The sequence below is a fragment of the Alosa pseudoharengus genome, unplaced genomic scaffold (genome assembly GCF_046254945.1).
Source record: "Alosa pseudoharengus isolate Yale_2024_CS ecotype anadromous, Long Island Sound unplaced genomic scaffold, YU_APseudo_1.1 YU_APseudo_1.1_scf_6, whole genome shotgun sequence".
Classification (NCBI taxonomy): domain Eukaryota; kingdom Metazoa; phylum Chordata; class Actinopteri; order Clupeiformes; family Clupeidae; genus Alosa; species Alosa pseudoharengus.
Window position 1 is genome coordinate 41,048,927 of NW_027468848.1, and position 19,849 is coordinate 41,068,775.

Consider the following 19,849-nt stretch of genomic DNA (forward strand, 5'->3'; position numbering starts at 1 on the left):
ATTTAATTACAGGATAAAGAGGAGTTCCCTGAACTGGTTGTATCACCTGCATATCTTCGCAAAGTTCGAAGAGATTTCCAAACAAGGCCACCCAAAGATGTAAGTATTGACCAAAAATTAAAACCATTGTAGTTAACATGCCACAGCCATTGCAAATTAGCATTCTTTTACAGATGGCACAACATGATGGATTACCATTGTCACAAAAAGAGGTCACTGCACAGCAATTTGAAGAAAAAGTGAACACAAGACAGAAGGGACAAGGGCAGGTTGGTCTTAAAGTTCTATTTTCTGTTCATTTGATGTCTTAACTGGAGAACACAACTGTTATACTGTAAGCACTGGCTAGAGAAGCCAACTTGTTGCTCACAAAAGGCTGCTTTGTTGGTGATGTTAGTTATTCTGTTTGACACTCAGGCTACTGGCAGCAGATGTTGTATTATTAAGGAGGGCCTTTACGGATCCTGGGTACAGCATGCAGATGTTGTATTGTTAAGGAGGGCCTTTACGGATCCTGGGTACAGCACGCAGATGTTGTATTGTTAAGGAGGGCCTTTACGGATCCTGGGTACAGCACGCAGATGTTGTATTGTTAAGGAGGGCCTTTACGGATCCTGGGTACAGCACGCAGATATTGTATTGTTAAGGAGGGCCTTTACGGATCCCAGGTACAGCATGCAGATGTTGTATTGTTAATTAGGGCCTTTACGGATCCTGGGTACAGCATGTGGTGTGAGGAAAAGAGAAATTCCAAGGCACCCATCTTCTACAAAAATATATATAAAAAAAAACGTTATTTTAATAGCTATATCATCATTGAATAATTAAGAAAAAAATATTATAAAAATGTAAGTTAGCTGGATAACAACCCACGAGCAGCGGCACAAACAGCTTTCTTTACAACATTTAGCTATTGTCATCTGCCAATTGTGAATTGCTGTTGTATCCCGCGTCATCTTCTATTATATAGGCTACATGCAAATGAAAGGCAAATAAACAGGTCCAACTCTGAAATGAGATTATTATTATTATTATTATTATTACTATTATTATGTTTTTTTAATTAGGCCATGCATAATCTAGGTTATGACAGCCGACTATAGACCGCAACAGTCCCGCCCACTGCCGATTCTGGAAGTTAGAATTCCATACAATTTCTCCATTGACAACTGGAGTATAAGCCATAAAATCGTAACCTACCATGGTATACTTAAAACCAGCTACAACATGATTAAATGATTGTACATGCTCATATAGATGGCAAAAGTTAATGGGGCATCAACCTTGTTTTGAGAAAAAAAAGTTTTATTCACGATTTAACAGAAAAGTACTACACTACCCAAAATCCTAACGTGTAAAAGCCAGTAAAAGCAGAGCCTTTGATTGGTAGAGATTGACATTGCCATGGCAACGTTTATGCCACTTTTCCCGCACCTGTCGTCTCTTTACGGCTCCCACACACAGCTGCGTGCATCGCGTTGCTGGAGACGCATCCCATTCACTTTAAATGGGCTCACGTGTTCCGTTGCCGAACTGAATTGTGGGTCCGTCGCGTCTCTCCCGTCGCTCGCGTTGAGGAGTTCAGCTGTTGCTGCACCGACAGACGGCACCGGCCAATCAAGCCAATCTACGGACGGCACCAACCAATCACATTACGGTTTTACTTCAAGTCATTTGCATAGCTACCGTCGGGAACACCCACTGGCATGCGTTGACTGAACGCAGCTGTGTGTGGGAGCCGTTACTCGCTGGAATCAAGATGGATACCAAGGCTGTCAGAACCGATGTGTGGCCGTGTACAGTATGGACACAGTCTTGTACCTTTGCCTTTTTTTTGTTTTTCTGTTTTTTTGCTGGAAATGATATGTTGTATGAGTCACGTCGTAGCTGGTTAGCCTAAGGCCTAATGCATGTCTACAACTATATATAGATTTTTCCAGACGTAGATTGGAGAAATTCATTGGAAACTTATTTCCGGAAACTAAGCTCTCGGAGCAGGGGCAGGACTGTTGAGCTCTATTAGGTTAAGTTTATAACATTGTGGCCGGCCCCTGACCGTCTTTTGCCCTGTGGCTGCGCACCCATTTAGTAATGTTGGTAAACGGGAAACCCATGTATAGTGTCCTCATGACTCGACATATTTGCTTATGTATACAGATTGCTAAGGCACCAGTTTAGGAGCAGCTTGCTGTTACTTTGGAAGTTATTCATCTTCATCATTTAATTGGAGGATGCATTTAATTGCAGTATACACTTATACTCTGTAGTTAAGATGACCAAAATGGCCAAGTAGTTAAACTGGATAACAAAGTGTACTATTGGGAATTAAGTTGTCACTATTCAGTTTAGGTTCGTATTTAGAAATGTTACTAACTAACATGTGCATTGGTTCACTATTGCCCTTCACAGCAATTTACATAGTTCTTATTCCTCTGATTCTCATCAACAGCGAGCAGAGAAACCCAGTGGCAGAAAAAGTAAGAACCCTGTGCAGTTGGATTTGGGGAATATGCTTGCTGCATTGGAGTTGAAGCAGCAGTCCCAGAAAGGGAAACCAGAGCAAAAGCCGGTTACATTATCAGGTATTGCAATATTGCTTCATGTAGAAATTTGTCTTCTTTTTCTTAAGAATTTAGATACTTAAGATATTTCTAATTCATTAATTCATTTAAACATTATTTGACTCCTGGATATACATTGAGGGTAGCCCTCATTGTCAGTGCTCCCAATAAATACATCAAACAAAATGCTTTTACAATGTACAGTGTAAATGGGTAAAAGACAAGACGTGGATTGTTTTTTGTGAAAACTGACTGAGTTTAGCTTTTTATTGTGCTATTAAGTTATTTAAGAAAATGTTATGACATACATACATATTTTAGTTTCAAAATCCAATTACAAATAGACCTGAAAGAAACCTTCCTTTACCTTCCTTTAAACCAATGAGAATGACATCTGTCATTTCCTTTAAGAGCTAGCAGTGCAACAGCAAACATCCCATCAGTATTTTAACAGTCAACGCATCTGAAGGAATCTGCTTGCACAATTCCACTTGTAGGCTATGTGCTTTACTAAAACCTGTGTGTGACTAGCAGAGTATAGCCTACATGCATTCTGCACTCGCCTATTATTTGAACCTACAGGCAAAGACAGTGGGCCTGTACTACGTGGTCTCATAGTCAACGGCAAAACAGGGGCCTGTACTACGAAGCGGGGTTACTGGCTTATCTGGGTAACTTCGAGAGTAAATTGATCACGTGTGGCGTAACTTCCCGATTAACCCGTACTACGAAAGGTGGATAGGTTTTAACCGAGGTATGCTGCCATGGCAATTTACGCTGCATCTCAAACCTGCTCCGAGCAGGTTATGTTCTTGGTTAACCCGAGGTTTCCGTTAACCACACCCTTTATAAGTACCACCCCTCCACTAACAATTTCTCCCGAGACAATGTCGGCGTACCTGGATGATCCATAAGACATTGGAGCGCAAATCGTGAGCGGCTCTCTTCGCAGGGCGAGGGGTTTTAGAGACCGCCAGAAAATATATATAGGCTACCCGGGCGATATTCTCTATGAAGATATAGATTGTCAGCCAAGGGAATTCGTTATCTTTGTCAGATGATCTAGGCAGACGTCTCTAATGTCACCCGTCATAGCAATGCCCTTACGTGGACATGTATTCCGTGATGCTGAACATCTGAGCAAGAATACTGTATGTCCGAAAGAATAGCCAAAAATAAATCGGACATAGCCTACAGTAGGCCTAATAAATTAATTTTAACCATTTTAACAAACTTGTTGAATTGAATGTCATATTACTGTACCCTGCACATAAAGGCTACACATTTCCACAGCACCAGAAAACCCGACCGAACGCTCCCTCAATCCCTTCCATAATCGGCCTTCCACTATTATTTGCGATGGCCAACTCCTCTAATGTAAAACACTCTGGTGCCTTTCCTCCTACAGTAGTGTTCAAAGACACCTTTTTGTTGTAAAACAGAGGCCAGGTGAAGGCTATAAGCATACTAGGCCTACATGTTTTCATAATTAAGAAATATTAATGCAAGCTATATAAATCAGTCAATGGGGGCTACTTAAACATTCAATTATCCTTATTACTGTAATCTATATGCCCACTTCTGAATTGTGTTGCATCTGTAGGACTTTCTATGAACTCAAAATAGGCAATTTAATTATTTTAACTCATTTCAGACATTGTGCAAGCTATTAATCCTCCATAACACATATTTGAAGAACATGTGGAAATAAAACTTTACTTTTAGGCATTTAGGCTACCCGAATACGTTGCCAACAGCCTTGTCTTGCTTTGTTTGCTGCCGACGTATATTTGATTTTTGTCGTAGAGTGGGTTTTAATTCCTCGTAACTTGTCATAATAATTGTGCATTCCTCATCCGTAAAATAAGGTGATCGCGTCATCATTGAAAGTGGTGACTTGCGCTGCAACCCACCCCTTTTATGTGAACGCGCACACACTCCAATTAGGTTAACCCCGGCTCAACAAATCAACTTCATAATCAGCGTCGTAGTACCGATTAACACCACTTAAGATAACCAGGTTTTGTCAACCCCGGTTTAACAAAGTAACCCTGGTTTACATCTGGGTAGGTTAAGCTCCCTTCGTAGTACAGGCCCCAGTTCTACACAGTTATTTACTTTCACTATTGACTGACAAGGGGTTATAATCGAAAACGTAGCCTGAAAAAAGCAACACTTACCCCAGGAATGTTCAAATGACTGAATAAAAATCCTAAGGATAATTATACTGCAGAGGAGTTGTTTGGGACTGGTAGCTAAGGGCTGCTTACATCTCGTTTTCAGCTGTGCTTTATATGCTTTCTCTATAGACCAGGTTTTTTTTGGTCAGTGGCGGAAATTTTTTAGAGGGTATAAGATACCTTTTTTTTGATCATGTGGCAGACTACACCTTATGTCGTTAATTGCCACACCCTTGTGTGCAAGGTTTAATAAAAGTGGAGTGCATGGTGAAAAATTAATTACTGACTGGGTGTATGATATGAATAAGACTTTGCGCCGCATTGTGCCGGGTTCAAAATAGGGCCCCTTATTTCAAAGATCACCAGTGAGTTTTATTTTGGACATACAATATTACTCGGCACAATTTGTCCCTATAAGATATAATTTCCATTGTCATTCAGTACAAGAAAAATAAGACTCTAATTTTGATATAAAATCAAATCAAGTGGCTGCAGTCATCATAACAAGAAGAATTCCTGATGATCCTTAAACACCGAAGCAAGGTCAGTTCATCTCAACAATATTCTTAAAAATGGCATGTACTGACTTGTCTTTTCTAGGTACAAAACTGTCAGTCAGTACAACACAAATTTTTTTTTAATGTAATTATTTTTGTAAGCATTCTAAACATGTAGTTATGAATAGGCATACAAATGACTTTGAGACAACAGTGTTAAATACAATGCTCTACACCGGTTCATGAAATGAAAACTAGAAACTATTAACAAAAACGAAACTAGAACCTTCATAATGACTGCCGCTAGCAGTCATATAAGGACATCCCGGGACATCGAAACACCGGGGCATGTTGTGTCGTACATGTACAACATGTACAATGTTGTGTTGTCTACAGTACAACAGTACTATTGACATAAAACTGCTAGGTACACTTTTCTCTTATAAAATGCACATAAATTAACTTCTGAACAAAAGGCAGTATGCTGTTAAAACTTTTTGTAAAGAAACTAGCAAAAGACCAAGAGACCCAAAAATACCGAAAAGCCTTGAAAATTAAAAAGAGAATACATTTTTTGATGGTCTTTGGGTGTTTAGGTAGAGTCATTTATTTCTATAAAGAACATAAAAAATGTAAAATAAAGGCAGCAAAAACGGTTTCAAATTGACACAGGAAGGTTTATGAGTGTAGGTTTAAATTGTCCATTGGAAAGTGCATTGAATTTTATTCCAGGAAGTTGGGGCATTAAAGTGAAAGGCTGGACCTTTTTAGACACTAATGGAATGCACATTTTACAGCATGTAGCAGATCAAAACTTAAAATGTTAAATATAGTGCACAATGTATGTTTAATCACTGTTAATACTAACACATAATGATGTTTTAGTTGGAGGTGCGCTATCTGCGACGCAGAGAGAACCATCCCATCAAAAGAAGCCATTGTGGGCACAGGACAAGATTGCTCACAATCCATTGGACTCTACTAGTCCTCTTGTGAAGAAGGGAAAACAGCGGGAAGTCCCTAAGGCAAAAAAACCAACTCCTTTAAAAAAGGTAAGGTAAACATTTGAATCATGCTCACATGGAATTAGATTTATAATAAGAATGTATCATTAATGTAACAGATCTGCAAGAAAGGAGCCAGTGCGTGGGCTGTGACTGTCCTTAATTGGATTTAGAAGAGGCTAGAAGTTAAAAAGCAATAGAAGGACTCTACAACTTTGGACAGACAGACGTTCAGAGCATGGCAACATTATAACATATGACTGAGATGGCTTTTACTTGTTGTTCCATTAAGGACAGTATAGTGATTTTACAAAGCTAGTAATTACCACTGAAAACATAATACACTGTGTTCCAAATGATTATGCAAATTACATTACAGATTTTCCTAAATAGTTGATGCAAGTGACAGTCGGCAAGTCATCAACCGTTTTTTATTGATCAAACCTCCCAATCATAACAAATTTAAAAAAAAAAAAAAAAAAAAAATCAAAATGCACTGTTCGAAATGATTATGCATAACAGAGTTTCAAGACATTTTATAGGTTGTAAAGAACTAAAAATGGTAATTTGTTGGAATTTGCAGCATTAGGAGGTCATATAAATTAAATCAAAAGTTATTTCAATCAAAAAAATCAGGCCAAGTTACATGTTAACATAGGACCCCTTCATTGATATCACCTTTACAATTCTTGCATCCATTGAACTTGTGAGTTCTTGGAGAGTTTCTGCTTTAATGTTTTTGCAGAATAGCCTCCCAGAGCTGCTGCTTGGATGTGAACTGCCTCCCACCCTCATAGATCTTTTAGCTCTCATAGCCCTCTCCCCATGATTCCAGCCCAAAACATGACTCCGCCACCTCCTTGCTGACGTCTCAGCCTTGTTGGGACAAGGTGGCCATTCACCAACCATCCATTACTCCATCCTTCTGGACCATCTAGGTTTGCACAGCACTCATCCGTAAACAAAACTTAATGTATTCCTGAGCCCACTGCAACAGTTTCTGCTTGTGAGCATTGTTTAGCGGTGGCCGAATAGTAGGTTTATGCACACTTGCAAACTTCTTGAGAATTCTTGCTCTCTATGAATTTGTCTGGTAGAAACCTTCCTTATTATGCTTTTGTCTGCACGAACCCGCCTGTGCTCTGAATCAGCGACAAATTTCTTCACAGTACGATGATCACGCATACATTTTCGGGAAATATCCAATGTTTTCATACCTTGTCCAAGTTAGTGCACGATTTTTCAGCAGCAGAGAGATCCTAGTAGTTTTCCTTTGATTGGGCTCACTTGGCAAACTAATTATCACAGGTGTCTGAGATTGATCCAAAGAGCCCTGAGGCACAATACCATCCATGAGTTTAATTGAAAAACAAAAAAATAAATGTGACACTTAAATCCAATTTGCATAATAACTTGGAACACAGTGTAATGGCCGCTGTCAATGGATTCGCGCCTCTGATTCATGTCTTTTTATATCACTCCGCAAGTAGTCCGGTCACTTCTTGCAATGGAACTTCATTCAAAAGTGAACGTGTTCTAAAGAATGTTTGATTCAAGTTCAGTGTTTGTTGTGAACTATTTGTCTCTCAGCAAAAACCACAATGAAACAGTAAGAAATAAATGTGAAAACATAAAATAATGTGAAGTTTCTTTTTCTTGTTTTGGCAAGTAGCCGGATAATAAGCGGGATATTGTGTTGAACGCCGGTCATTATCGGGAAAATAAGTCCATTCAGGGCGAAGCAAGGTCCGATTTACCCTGTCGAGATTTTCCTGATAATGACCGGCATTCTATATTCATTATCCCTTACGTAAGTATGAGAGTTCACACTGGTTCTCAGTCATGTGTGCCTGCATAATTTCAGCTCCTATAAAATAAAAAAATCTTATGTCTTATGATCTTATGTCACTCATAATAATTATAATGATCTCATAATGTCACTTTTAATCTTGCTACTTATACTGATAAGATGTTGATTCATTCTTTGTGATCAATTCATATTTGTATGTAATTCAGGTCATTCTGAAAGAACGTGAGGAAAGAAAGAAAAAACGTTTGCTGGAAGAACAAGGTTTATCCCCATCTACTCTAGAATTTCAGAACACAAGCTTGGATGCTACAGAAAGCCTGTGTAATCTGGATCAACCTGATTCTCCAGGTACCGGCTCAAACACGTTTTTGTTTGGATTTTGGTCAACCTTTGACATTTATGGAGGTTCATATTCTATAATTCTGTATTGTGCTAGGAATTATTATGACCGCCGCAAGCATAGCTAGCGTAGTGGTCATATAAGGATTGTCAAAGTTTCGTCATCAACCTGAATTTTTGGTCAACGATTCCCGGGACACCGAAACACCGAGGCACATGAAACTTGGTGGGCATGTAGCCCCACTAGACTTTTAAGGAAAACTTTTTTTTGGTCCCTGGGGGCCATTCCCCCCCGCGCAGGGCCCCCAAAAACCCAAAATATGCAGTTTTTCCTAAATAACTACTTGAATCGTGGCATCGAGGATGACAACATTTTTATAGAATCAACCTAGCCCATGACCATTCATTTGTGATTTGGTACATTCACTCACACACAAACACGCACGCATACATACACACAGGCACACAGGCATGCACACACACAGGCACGCACACACTGTACAAGCATACACAAAAGTTGCAAGAGTAGGGGATAGAGTAGAAGATTAGAGGCTGACCGATTTATCCAAACTATCGGTATCAGCAATTATAACGGCAGATAAATAATTTTAAATTCAGTAAAGACAAAAAACGAATATTGATCCTCTATTTAGGCGGCATTTCCAGTATTGGCGTTAGTTTGTCCACCAGATGGCGCAGCGTCTTGCTGCAAGACATGTATTTCTTGACTTGGTTCTTCTGTGTCTTGACTCTTATTCCACTGTTCACTGTGACTTTATACATTTCTTTTTGAAAACACCAATTTGACTTGTCTTATGCAAATCTTTCTTTTTTATTTTCCACCCTGAACATGGGCAAAATGCCCCATTAAAAATATAGAAAAGAACGCACACCCTCCGAGGTGCTGGCAAGGGGAAATAAACTAAGAAAAAACTTTGTCGCCGCACACTCTTATCTCTTCATTGTTTTATTCCAACGTTTCGGCCTGTCAGCCTTTGTCATGGTTCCTAATGTGGACACTAGCACATCCAGTCTTAAAGCACCAGGTGTCAATCAAGGGCACTCTGGGTATCTTACCATGTATGTAATCAAGCTAGGTCCACACAATCAATTATGATGCACCTAACCACAACATACAAGGGGAGCCTATCATCAAGACGACCACAGCAACAATAGTGTTCACCAATCACAACATTTACAAAATTGACAAAATAGTCAGCATATCATACATCCAACAAGTCATATTATACACACTGTGTCTTCACCCAATTCATCACAGTCACCAATCACAGTACATCAAATACATGTTTAGTACAAATATCCAAGATTGTCACTTTCAATACATTCAACACTTTCAAACATGTCTATATGAAGTTTCTTTTAAATAAAAGGTCTCAAATCCAGTTCTTCATTCAGACCATTGGGTCTTAGAGTCCGTAGATGTGAAATCCAAAAAGCCTCCCTCTTTAATAAAATTGTTTCAAAGTTCCCTCCCCTCTTAAGTTGTTGCACCTTTTCAATCCCTGTGTATTTTAGGGATGATATTGGGTAGGGTTGGGTATCGTTTGGGTTTTATCCGATACCGGTGCTAAAACGATAATTTTAAAACGGTGCTGGTGCCGAAACGGTGCCTGAACCGGTACTTTGTTTTTAAAATATTTTAAATTAAAATGGTCTAAAGCATGAATTGCTTTTTTTTATTGATGAGACAAATTTGAACTGTTATATTCAATTTACTATCAATATCTCATTGCTCCTATGAATAATACATTTAAATGTTAAAACAGCTTGCCATGCATGCACACACAATGGTAAGCTCTGCTTTCAAGTTTACCTAGTGTAGGCGATTTGCCATAAGGTATGTTAAAACCGCTTGCCATAAAACTGCCAGGTCATGGACAACAGCATTTGCAAGCAAGCTAATCTAACAGGGACTCTACTTTCCAGTTAATTCAGTGTGTTGCCAAATGCTTCAAGAAATTGTATGTCTTAACCCATAACACGCAGTAGTTTTGAACATGTTAGGCTACATGTCGGTGTTGAAGTGTTAAGATTCCCAGCAGAAGGCATTTTAACAGCAACTATGGCTATGCGCTAACACCAGTCAGCTGAGTTTAATTAGCAATAACGTACGGAGATGGTTTCGTAGCCTCTTTGACAGCTCAGTGACATCAGGTATGTAACCTACATATTTGTTTTTGCCAGCTAACTTTTAACATGATCTTCATATTCATTGTGATGCTATATGGACCTCATGCACATGAAAGATTAATATCATGCCATTATGTTGTTTAACACACCGTGAAATAAAGTTTTCACCTTACAACTTTGCTGATAACATTTCAAATAAATGTCAGTTAGCGCATTAGCAAGGATATTGTATATAGGCTAGGCTAGCCTACTGTTGATGTTGTTTTATAGCCTTTTGCTTGTGTGTAGTTAGGCCCACTGCTAGATTTTGACAGGAGCTCGCGATATCGCTTTAAAGTAAGCTACTTGGGCTCACGCAAGCTGTCAAACACTGTCCACTCATGTGGTGCACCCCTCTGGTTTATACATCCAGTGTTTATCATATGTTAGCTAACTGTATCTGGATGTGTTGCTATCAGAGCAAGACGTTAGAGATGGCGCATGACATGCCTCGTATTAAAAAAAAAAAAAAAAAAAAAAAACGCTATTTAAGCACCGAAATGAGGCACCGAAATCCACGTTGTTATTCGATGCAGTTACTACCGTTTGTGTCGGCACCGGTGCCATATTAGAACCGTGTTTCGGTGCCCAACCCTAATATTGGGTGATTAAACTCCATAAAATGTTGGGCCACAGGATAGATGCTATTTTGGCATCTTATGGTACTTCTGTGTTCCGCAATCCTCTGTTTTAATTCCCGAGAGGTTTTCCCCACATACGCTTTTCCGCATGGACAGGTCAGCATATAAATCACCCCTTTTGTTTTGCATGAAATTATACCTTTAATATTTATCTTTTCGCCGGTGTGTGGATGGTTAAAATATCTTTTCTTCGAAGTGGAGTTGCATTGGGCACATGCTCCACATTTATAATTTCCATCAGGGATAGGTGTTAAGCGTGTTTGAGAGGGTGGTGGAGGGGTGGGGACATATTCAGACTGTACTAACTCATCCCTCAGATTTCGGCCACGTTTAAACACAACAGTTGGGCGATCCTTGTATAAATGTTTAATGGTCTCATCTTTTTGTAAGATATGCCAATGATTTTGAATAATTTTTTTAAATTGTTCAGATGTTTTGGTATATTTGGTAATAAATAAATTTGTATTCATATCTTTGTTTTTCTTAGGTTTAAAAAACTCTTCTCTTGTTTTTGAGAGGATCTTTTTGGTGGCTTCTTCAATACTCTTTTCACTATATCCACGTCTTAAACTTATTTTGTGCCTCTGTCAAGTGATGTGAGAAGTCAGATTCTTTCTTACAGATCCGCCTCAATCTACAAAATTGACTGTAGGGTAAACTGTTTTTTTAAGGGTAGAGGATGGTAACTCTCTGCCCTTAAAAGGGTATTTCTATCAGTTTGTTTAGTGTATAGATCAGTATATAGTCCATCCTCTCCTTTTATGATCCATAGATCAAGAAAATTCATTTTGGTTGGGTCCTTTTCCATAGTAAAAGATAGATGTTCAACTTTAGTGTTGAGGAGGTCATGGAGTGACATTAGTTCATTCTCATTTCCCTTAAACACAATAAAAATGTCATCTAAAAAGCGTTTCCAGAGTAAGATTTTATGAAAGAAAGGGTTATTGTTTGGGTTCAAGATTACTGTATGTTCCCAAAAGGCTACATATAAAGAAGCATAACTAGGTGACATTGGCGATCCCATTGAGCTCCCCCATTCTTGTAAGTAAAAGTTATCATCAAACGTAAAGAAATTACGCGTAAGTACAAATTCAGCCAATTTGTTTCATTAGATGGAAGTTTGTTTTTTCGTTGGCTCAAGAAGTATTCAATTGCCTTAATGCCTCCACTATGTGATACGTTTGTGTATAGGGATACAATATCAAAACTGGCAAGTATAACCTCATCTGTGATAGGTGGGAACTGTTCTATTGTTACTATCATGTCACCTGAGTCTTTAACATAAGATGGCAGTGATTCCACAATTGGTCTTAGGAAGAAATCCACATATTTGGACATATTGGCAGTTAAAGAGTCAATGCCAGAGACAATTGGACGGCCTGGTGGTTTTGTAAGCCTTTTGTGTATTTTAGGTAGTGTGTAGAAAATAGCCATCTTTGGGGATTTATTATTCAGAAAATCATATTCACGTTTTGTTATTTCACCCTGGTTTAGATAACTATCCAAAAGGGAAGTTAACTCAGTAGCAAAAAAAAATGCCCCATTGACATCAATATGTTTTATATAGTCACCACACTGCCACCTGTGGTTGTATAGAGTAACCTGTGGTAGCTTTATACAAAACATATTGATGTCAATGGTGCATTTTGCCCATTGTTACAGTGTTCTAGTGCCACTAGGTGGCGCTCTAAGGAATTATCTGTATATACAGCCTACCACTACAGAGCAAGCCAGTCTTAGATAACGCGGGAGAGCAAGCAAGCTGTAGTTGTACGTGCTGTAAGTTATCAGAATAAAGCTCACGGAATTCTTCTACATCTGCCTCATGACTGACATCTTTCAACATGGTGTCAGAAGTCTAACCCGGATGCCTTTTGGACACGTGAACGAACGGTGAGCAGACTAGAAATCCGACTTAAACCACAAGAAAGAAAGCAACTTTCAGAATGGCGTATCACATCCCAGTCCCGGAGCCCATGGACATGAAGGGCGATGTGTTCAACAATTGGATGTTTTTCCGCGCGCAGTGGGACAACTACGAAATCGCAACTGGATTAGACGAAAAAGACAACAACATTCGCTTGGCCACACTGCTATCAGTAATGGGGAAAGAATACCATCAACTGCAGCGTCACCTTCATATGCCTGACGCGGACCGGGCAGATCCAAAGAAAGTCCTAGATGCACTACAAAAACACTTTGAACCGACCAGAAACGTGATCTACGAAAGGTTTGTGTTTAACAATTGCAAACAAAGCCAAAATGAAACTACAGACCAGTACATAGCCAAGCTAAGAAAGCTAGCGGACACTTGTGACTTTGGCTGCCTGAGAGATGATTTACTCCGAGACAAACTTGTTATAGGCACAAAAGATACGAACGCACAAGCTCGGATGCTGCGCGAGCCGAAATTGACATTGACTCAAGCTGTTGATATGTGCCGTGCAAGTGAACAAACTTTAGCTCAACTTAAGAAAATTGTCGGCGATGATCAGCAAACCGTCAACTATGCGTCACGAGACGGTCGCCAGGGGCAAAGGGGAAGTAAACAGCCAAATATGCCAGAACACACCAGGCAAAAATCATCGCATACAAACACATGTCGTTATTGTGGAACTGTCCACGGCAAGGCCAACTGTCCAGCTTATGGTGTACTATGCAAAGCATGTGGAAAACGGAATCATTTTGCAAGAGTCTGCAAACAAGCACAGCGCAAGCCACAACTGAATCTAGTTGAAAAGGATGAGGAGAGGGAAGATGAAAATGATTCAATGCTTTACCTCGCTCACATACATTTCATGCAAGCCAACAGGAACAAGTGGTTCATACACCTGAAATTAGCCCCACACAATGACTAAATGCTTCAGTATGACCCCTCACATGTCATAAAATGCCAACTAGACACTGGTTCCACTGTCAATGTCATTGGTTTCCGAGACCTCCAGCGCCTGCTCCAAGATGGCAATCCGCCCCTGTCACCAAGCAAAGCCACTCTCAAGCTATATGATGGGACACTGATACAGCCAAAAGGGGAATGCAGTCTCAAGGCAGAACATGATGGCAACGCATACGTCCTGAAATTCCATGTAATAGAGACATCACAAACCCCTCTGCTCTCAGCAGACACCTGCCTACGACTCAACTTACTCCAGATTACCAGCGGCCACGTCGTACACAGTATTGATGCAGGACAAGCAGACGGCGCCACCACACCAAAGACAAGAGGAGCTCATAGCCTCATATGATGACGTGTTCGATGGCCTGGGATGCCTCCCTGGTGAGCTCCATCTGAAGGTCGACCCCGCCATAAGACCTGTGCAGCAACTCCCTCGCAGGGTCCCAATTCCTATCACAAAGGCCATAGAAGACATGGAAACAAGGGGCATCATTGCCAAAGTCACAGACCCAACTCCATGGATCAGCAATATGGTAGTGGTGGAAAAGAAGGACAAGCTCCGCATTTGCATCGACCCCACAGTACTGAACAAAGCTCTACTTCGATCGCACTTTCAGATGCCGACAATAGAGGAGATTCTACCTGAAATAGCCAAGGCAAAGACATTTTCAGTCTTAGATGCGAAAGACGGCTACTGGCAAATACAGCTGGACGAGGCAAGCAGCTATCTCACTACATTCTGGACACCTTTAGGGCGCTACAGGTGGCTCAGGATGCCTTTTGGGATTAAGCCAGCGGCCGAAGAGTATCAGCGAAGACAACAAGAAGTGTTGCAAGGACTTAAAGGTGTGGCGGTGATTGCTGATGACATCCTTGTTTATGGATGCGGTGACACCAATGAAGCAGCAATGATGGATCATGACAACAATCTGGCAGCCCTCCTCCAACGAGCCAGGACAGTCAACCTAAAGCTCAACAAAAGAAAACTCAGACTAAAGCTCCCTAGTGTGACATACATGGGACACCTACTTACCACTAAAGGATTATGTCCAGATCCAGACAAGGTAACTGCTGTTCAGAACATGCAAACGCCACATGATGTGAAGTCGCTTCAACGACTGCTTGGATTTGTCAACTACCTCTCTAAATTCTTGCCCCACTTGTCAGACGTCTGTGAGCCCCTCAGGCGTCTGACCAACAAGGATGTCGAATGGGCCTGGCTCTCACAGCATGAAGAGGCATTGTGCTGTATCAAACAGCTCGTCACACAGCATCCTGTCCTAAAATACTACGACCTTAACGAAGAGGTCACCCTGCAATGTGACGCAAGTAAAACAGGCCTGGGAGCAGCCCTCCTTCAAAATAGACAGCCTGTAGCCTTTGCCTCGAGGACGCTGACGCCAACTGAACAGAGGTACGCGCAAATAGAAAAGGAATGCCTCGCCATTGTCTTCGCATGTGACAAATTTGATCAGTACCTTCATGGCAGGGATCACATCACTGTTCACAGTGATCACAAGCCCCTCGAAGCAATTTTCAAGAAGTCATTGCTCATGGCACCAAAGAGACTGCAACGGATGTTGCTCAGATTACAGAGGTACCAGATACACCTGCTGTAAAAGCCAGGCAAGGACCTCCATTTAGCTGACTTCTTGTCCAGAACCCCACAGCCTAATGTGGAACACCCACAAATGCAGACACCATCCTCGGTATATGCCTTGGGACTGACGTCAGCAGACCTTGAACATGTCAGTCACAGCAGCAACACCAACATCACTACAAAGACACTGGAGACCATCAAGACACACTCTGCTCAAGATCCAGTGGCACAGGCGCTGAACAGACACATCAGCAAGGGCTGGCCAGAGCACAGGCAAGCTGTGGACCCTTTCCTTCGTCCATTTTGGACATACAGAGAAGAACTTACAACAGAAGAAGGCCTAATTTTCAAAGGACAGCGGATCTTCATCCCTGAAACATTGCGCAACAGCTTCCTGCAGAAGATTCACATAGGGCACTCTGGTATTGAGGCCAGTCAGAGGAAGGCCCGTGAGGCCATTTTCTGGCCAGGAATTGCGGATGACATCAAGAACTTCACAAATGGCTGTGCCACCTGTAATGCCACTCAGGGGAAACAACAAAAAGAAATACTCACCGCACACCACATTCCAGACATCCCGTGGTCCAAAGTCGGAATAGACCTTTTCAGCATCAAGAGCTGCACATTGAAGCATGAAACAATTTTGCAGACATGGCACGCCTCACACTGTCTTCTCGGATAATGGCCCCCCCTTCAATAGCATGGAATTCCAACAATTTGCAGAGGAGTGGGACTTTGAACATGCAACCTCATCGCCATATCATAGCCAAAGCAACGGTAAAGTGGAGTCAGCAGTGAAAATAGCCAAAGTGTTACTGAAACGCTGTACAATGGATGGAGAAGACCCATGGAAAGCAGTACTAGAATGGAGAAACACTCCGACCGAAGGCCTTGACAGCTCGCCAGTCCAAAGACTCATGTCAAGGCGGACCCGATCACTCCTGCCCAGACAGAGTGTGCTTCTGAACCCTGAAGTGACGACAGATGTAGTCGCAAAGAAAAGAGTCAAAGGGGCAGCAGTCAAACACAGATACGACCTTCATGCTCGTGACCTCCGACCCATCACGCAAGGACAGACGGTACGAGTCCTTCTTCACCCCAACCATCCAGACGGCACATGGGCGCTGGGCTTATGCATTGACCAGCTTCACGATTGCTCATATGTGGTTCTGGTGAATGGGAAGAAATACCGTCGAAACCGCAGAGACATTCGTCCAGTGCAGGAACAACTTACCATCACTCCAAACCACAGCAATCCACTGCTCGACGACACCGACAACTGGAACACTGAAGGTGGCATTGAGACCCCGACTAACATACCAGATACAGCAGCTGAAGATGCACCCATGAGCCAACCTCCATCTCCCAACCGCCCCCTCCCCCTTCCCCTCCCCTACAACATACCAGAACGAGGAGCAACATTCAGCGACCTGCAAGATTCACCACTGACTTTGTTATCTAAAAGAAAAAAAGAAAAAAAACAGGGCATGACAGTTATAGTACCTGCAGACAATGGGTACTGGAAATTTTAAAACTAATGCATTTATGTTTTGTTAATTGTGTGCTTTTCTCAAGAGTTTATATTAGTTATGCTCTTTCATAGCCAGTGCTTTAACACAGGAGCTGCACTGGTAAAGGGTTCTGGCTCCAGTTACATGTAAAGGGAGATGTTACAGTGTTCTAGTGCCACTAGGTGGCGCTCTAAGGAATTATCTGTATATACAGCCTACCACTACAGAGCAAGCCAGTCTTAGATAACGCGGGAGAGCAAGCAAGCTGTAGTTGTACGTGCTGTAAGTTATCAGAATAAAGCTCACGGAATTCTTCTACATCTGCCTCATGACTGACATCTTTCAACACCCATGTTCAGGGTGGAAAGTAAAAAAGAAAGATTTGCATAAGACAAGTCAAATTGGTGTTTTAAAAAAGAAAAGATCATGGAGAATAAAGAAAAAAATATTTAAAAAATCTTTGTATATTCCCACATAGTGTTGAACGGTGTATCGATACTAAAAAGGTATCACGATGCCTTAACGCAAAAAACGATGCGATTTTCGACGTTTTTAGAATCGATACTTTATTAAAATAATAACGTTCTGTGTTTGTGTGAACTGCTGCTCTCACTGCTCCTTGCACGCATCTAGGCAAGTGGGCGTGTCAAGCAGGCAGCTCTGAGTGAGTGCGCAGCCAACGTCAACATAGTTCTTTGCCGACAGTCCTCGGCCTTGTGGAAAAAACAAAAGGTGAAGTGAAATCTGCAACTATTTCGGATACATCGCGAAGAGGCCCGTTTGTAAAATCAAAAAGTCAAAGTTCAAAGTCATTTAAAAGCAGTAGCTACGCATGGAACTTGGCTAAACACCTCGCAGACATATCCCAACATTTTTAAAGAGTTCAAAAAACGACAGGTTAACGAATATGCTATAGAAAACAGGACTACATGGTTAGTGCCAAGATCTTCTCTTCTGTTTTAGTCTAGCCTAAGTGAAACGAGTATATGGTTCTCTGGGATAAAGCGAACCTTCCTTCATCAATGCATTTTGACGAGACATAACGAGCTGTAATCATAGGGTGCTAACGTGATGAAAGCGCAATGTTCACGCCAGAATAACATTACCATAACTTGTAAACAATCTATTTCATTTTCGGTCAGTACTACTGGTAATATTTGTCATGGCATGTAGACTGCAATTTCTTTAATAATTATTGGCCAGATGTAAGATAGGATACCCGAAATGTGCTAATTAAAGCCCACAGCATATAATACCACCAAAGCGTGTTGACCCCACTAACACAAAACGTTAAGGGAACGTTCGGGAACGTTAGTGTATGGTTCCCTAAAGGGTAGTTCGAACCAAACCAAAAACTAACGGTTAGGGAACGTTACCTAAGGGAACCAACCAACCAAAACGTTCTCCTATGGTTGCACAGTACCTTCACACAACGTTCCCGTTTGGTTGTTATTGGTTGTTTTTGGTTGTTCTGAGTGCTGTTTTGACATGTTTATTTTAACCAGCTCCGTTTAAGTTTTTGAAGTAGGCCTAGCATATACAAAGTTTGCAGTCACTTGATATTCACTAAAAATTATTGGCCTTATGTAATCAAATTAAGATAAGGAGTAAGAGAATATATTTATTTTTAGGCTGATATCAATTTTGCTATAAACAATACTTTTGTGCTTGATTTCAGTTTTGTAACCGTATGAAGTGAAAATGCTTAAAACACGAATCGAGTCCTAATAATTGTTACGTGGTAGCAAATCATGTTATCAAAGAAATAGACGTAATGTAGGAATGCACACCGATATATTGCAACAGGTAGGAGGTATGAGTCCTTTCTTTTCCAGATATCTTAGGATTTCGCCGTAGTATCGTTTCAGTATCGAGCATCGTGATATTTATGGCAGATATCGTATCGAAGTCATAATTTTGGTATCGTGACAACACTATTCCCACAAGGTGTTTGGGTGCTCTGAAAATGAGAACCAAAATGATTTTTTAGACTTGTAAAGTCTGCTGTTCAGACCCTGAAGGAATTTATTTTCTGTTCATTGTTTTTTGTGAGTAATTCTACTTATCTCAGTAAGGAAAATAAATCAAGAGCCTATGTTGAGTACAAATATGTCTTCTGAAGGCTTAAACAGAGCCCAGCCAAAAACTCCAATAAAATTTGTATCAACTTTGAGGGACGGCTATGGCCATGCAGGATTATCCAGACCAAACGTGACGATTTTGCTACATACTATTCCTATTTATGTACCAGCATGCAAAATTTGAGCCTCCTACACGGTTTAGTTCTTGCGCTGTGGGCTTGTGAACTTTGACAAAAAAAAGAGCCCGAACAAAATCGACACCCCCCTCCCCCTGTAAAACTGGCTGTATCTTGGAAAGTATTGATCTTACATACAGTGGGTCCCTGTTAAGTTTGGACGGGTTCCTTCAGGAATCACGATCCCCATTTTCTCGGCAGAAATGGCACAAACTGCAGTTGACACAAACAACCACAAGGTGTCACTTTGGTGCCACTACTATTTTTGATGCGACTTGACTTACTGCTTCCATGATGCAGTTTCCAAGTCAGTAGAACAATCAGAGAAAGCTGAGCCATTACCAAACATATATGATAATACAA

At 40.9% G+C, this 19,849-nt stretch overlaps 1 protein-coding gene across 1 annotated transcript in view; it reads left to right on the top strand.

The window, feature by feature from the left end:
- LOC143106734 (selenocysteine insertion sequence-binding protein 2-like) overlaps window positions 1-19,849 on the top strand; it is an 83,795-nt gene that overhangs the window by 34,542 nt on the left and 29,404 nt on the right. The window contains exons 7-11 of the mRNA XM_076271181.1: window positions 13-99; window positions 174-269; window positions 2,450-2,582; window positions 6,124-6,290; window positions 8,259-8,400. Coding sequence (XP_076127296.1) covers window positions 13-99; window positions 174-269; window positions 2,450-2,582; window positions 6,124-6,290; window positions 8,259-8,400 — 625 coding nt within the window. The remainder of the gene's footprint in view (window positions 1-12; window positions 100-173; window positions 270-2,449; window positions 2,583-6,123; window positions 6,291-8,258; window positions 8,401-19,849) is intronic.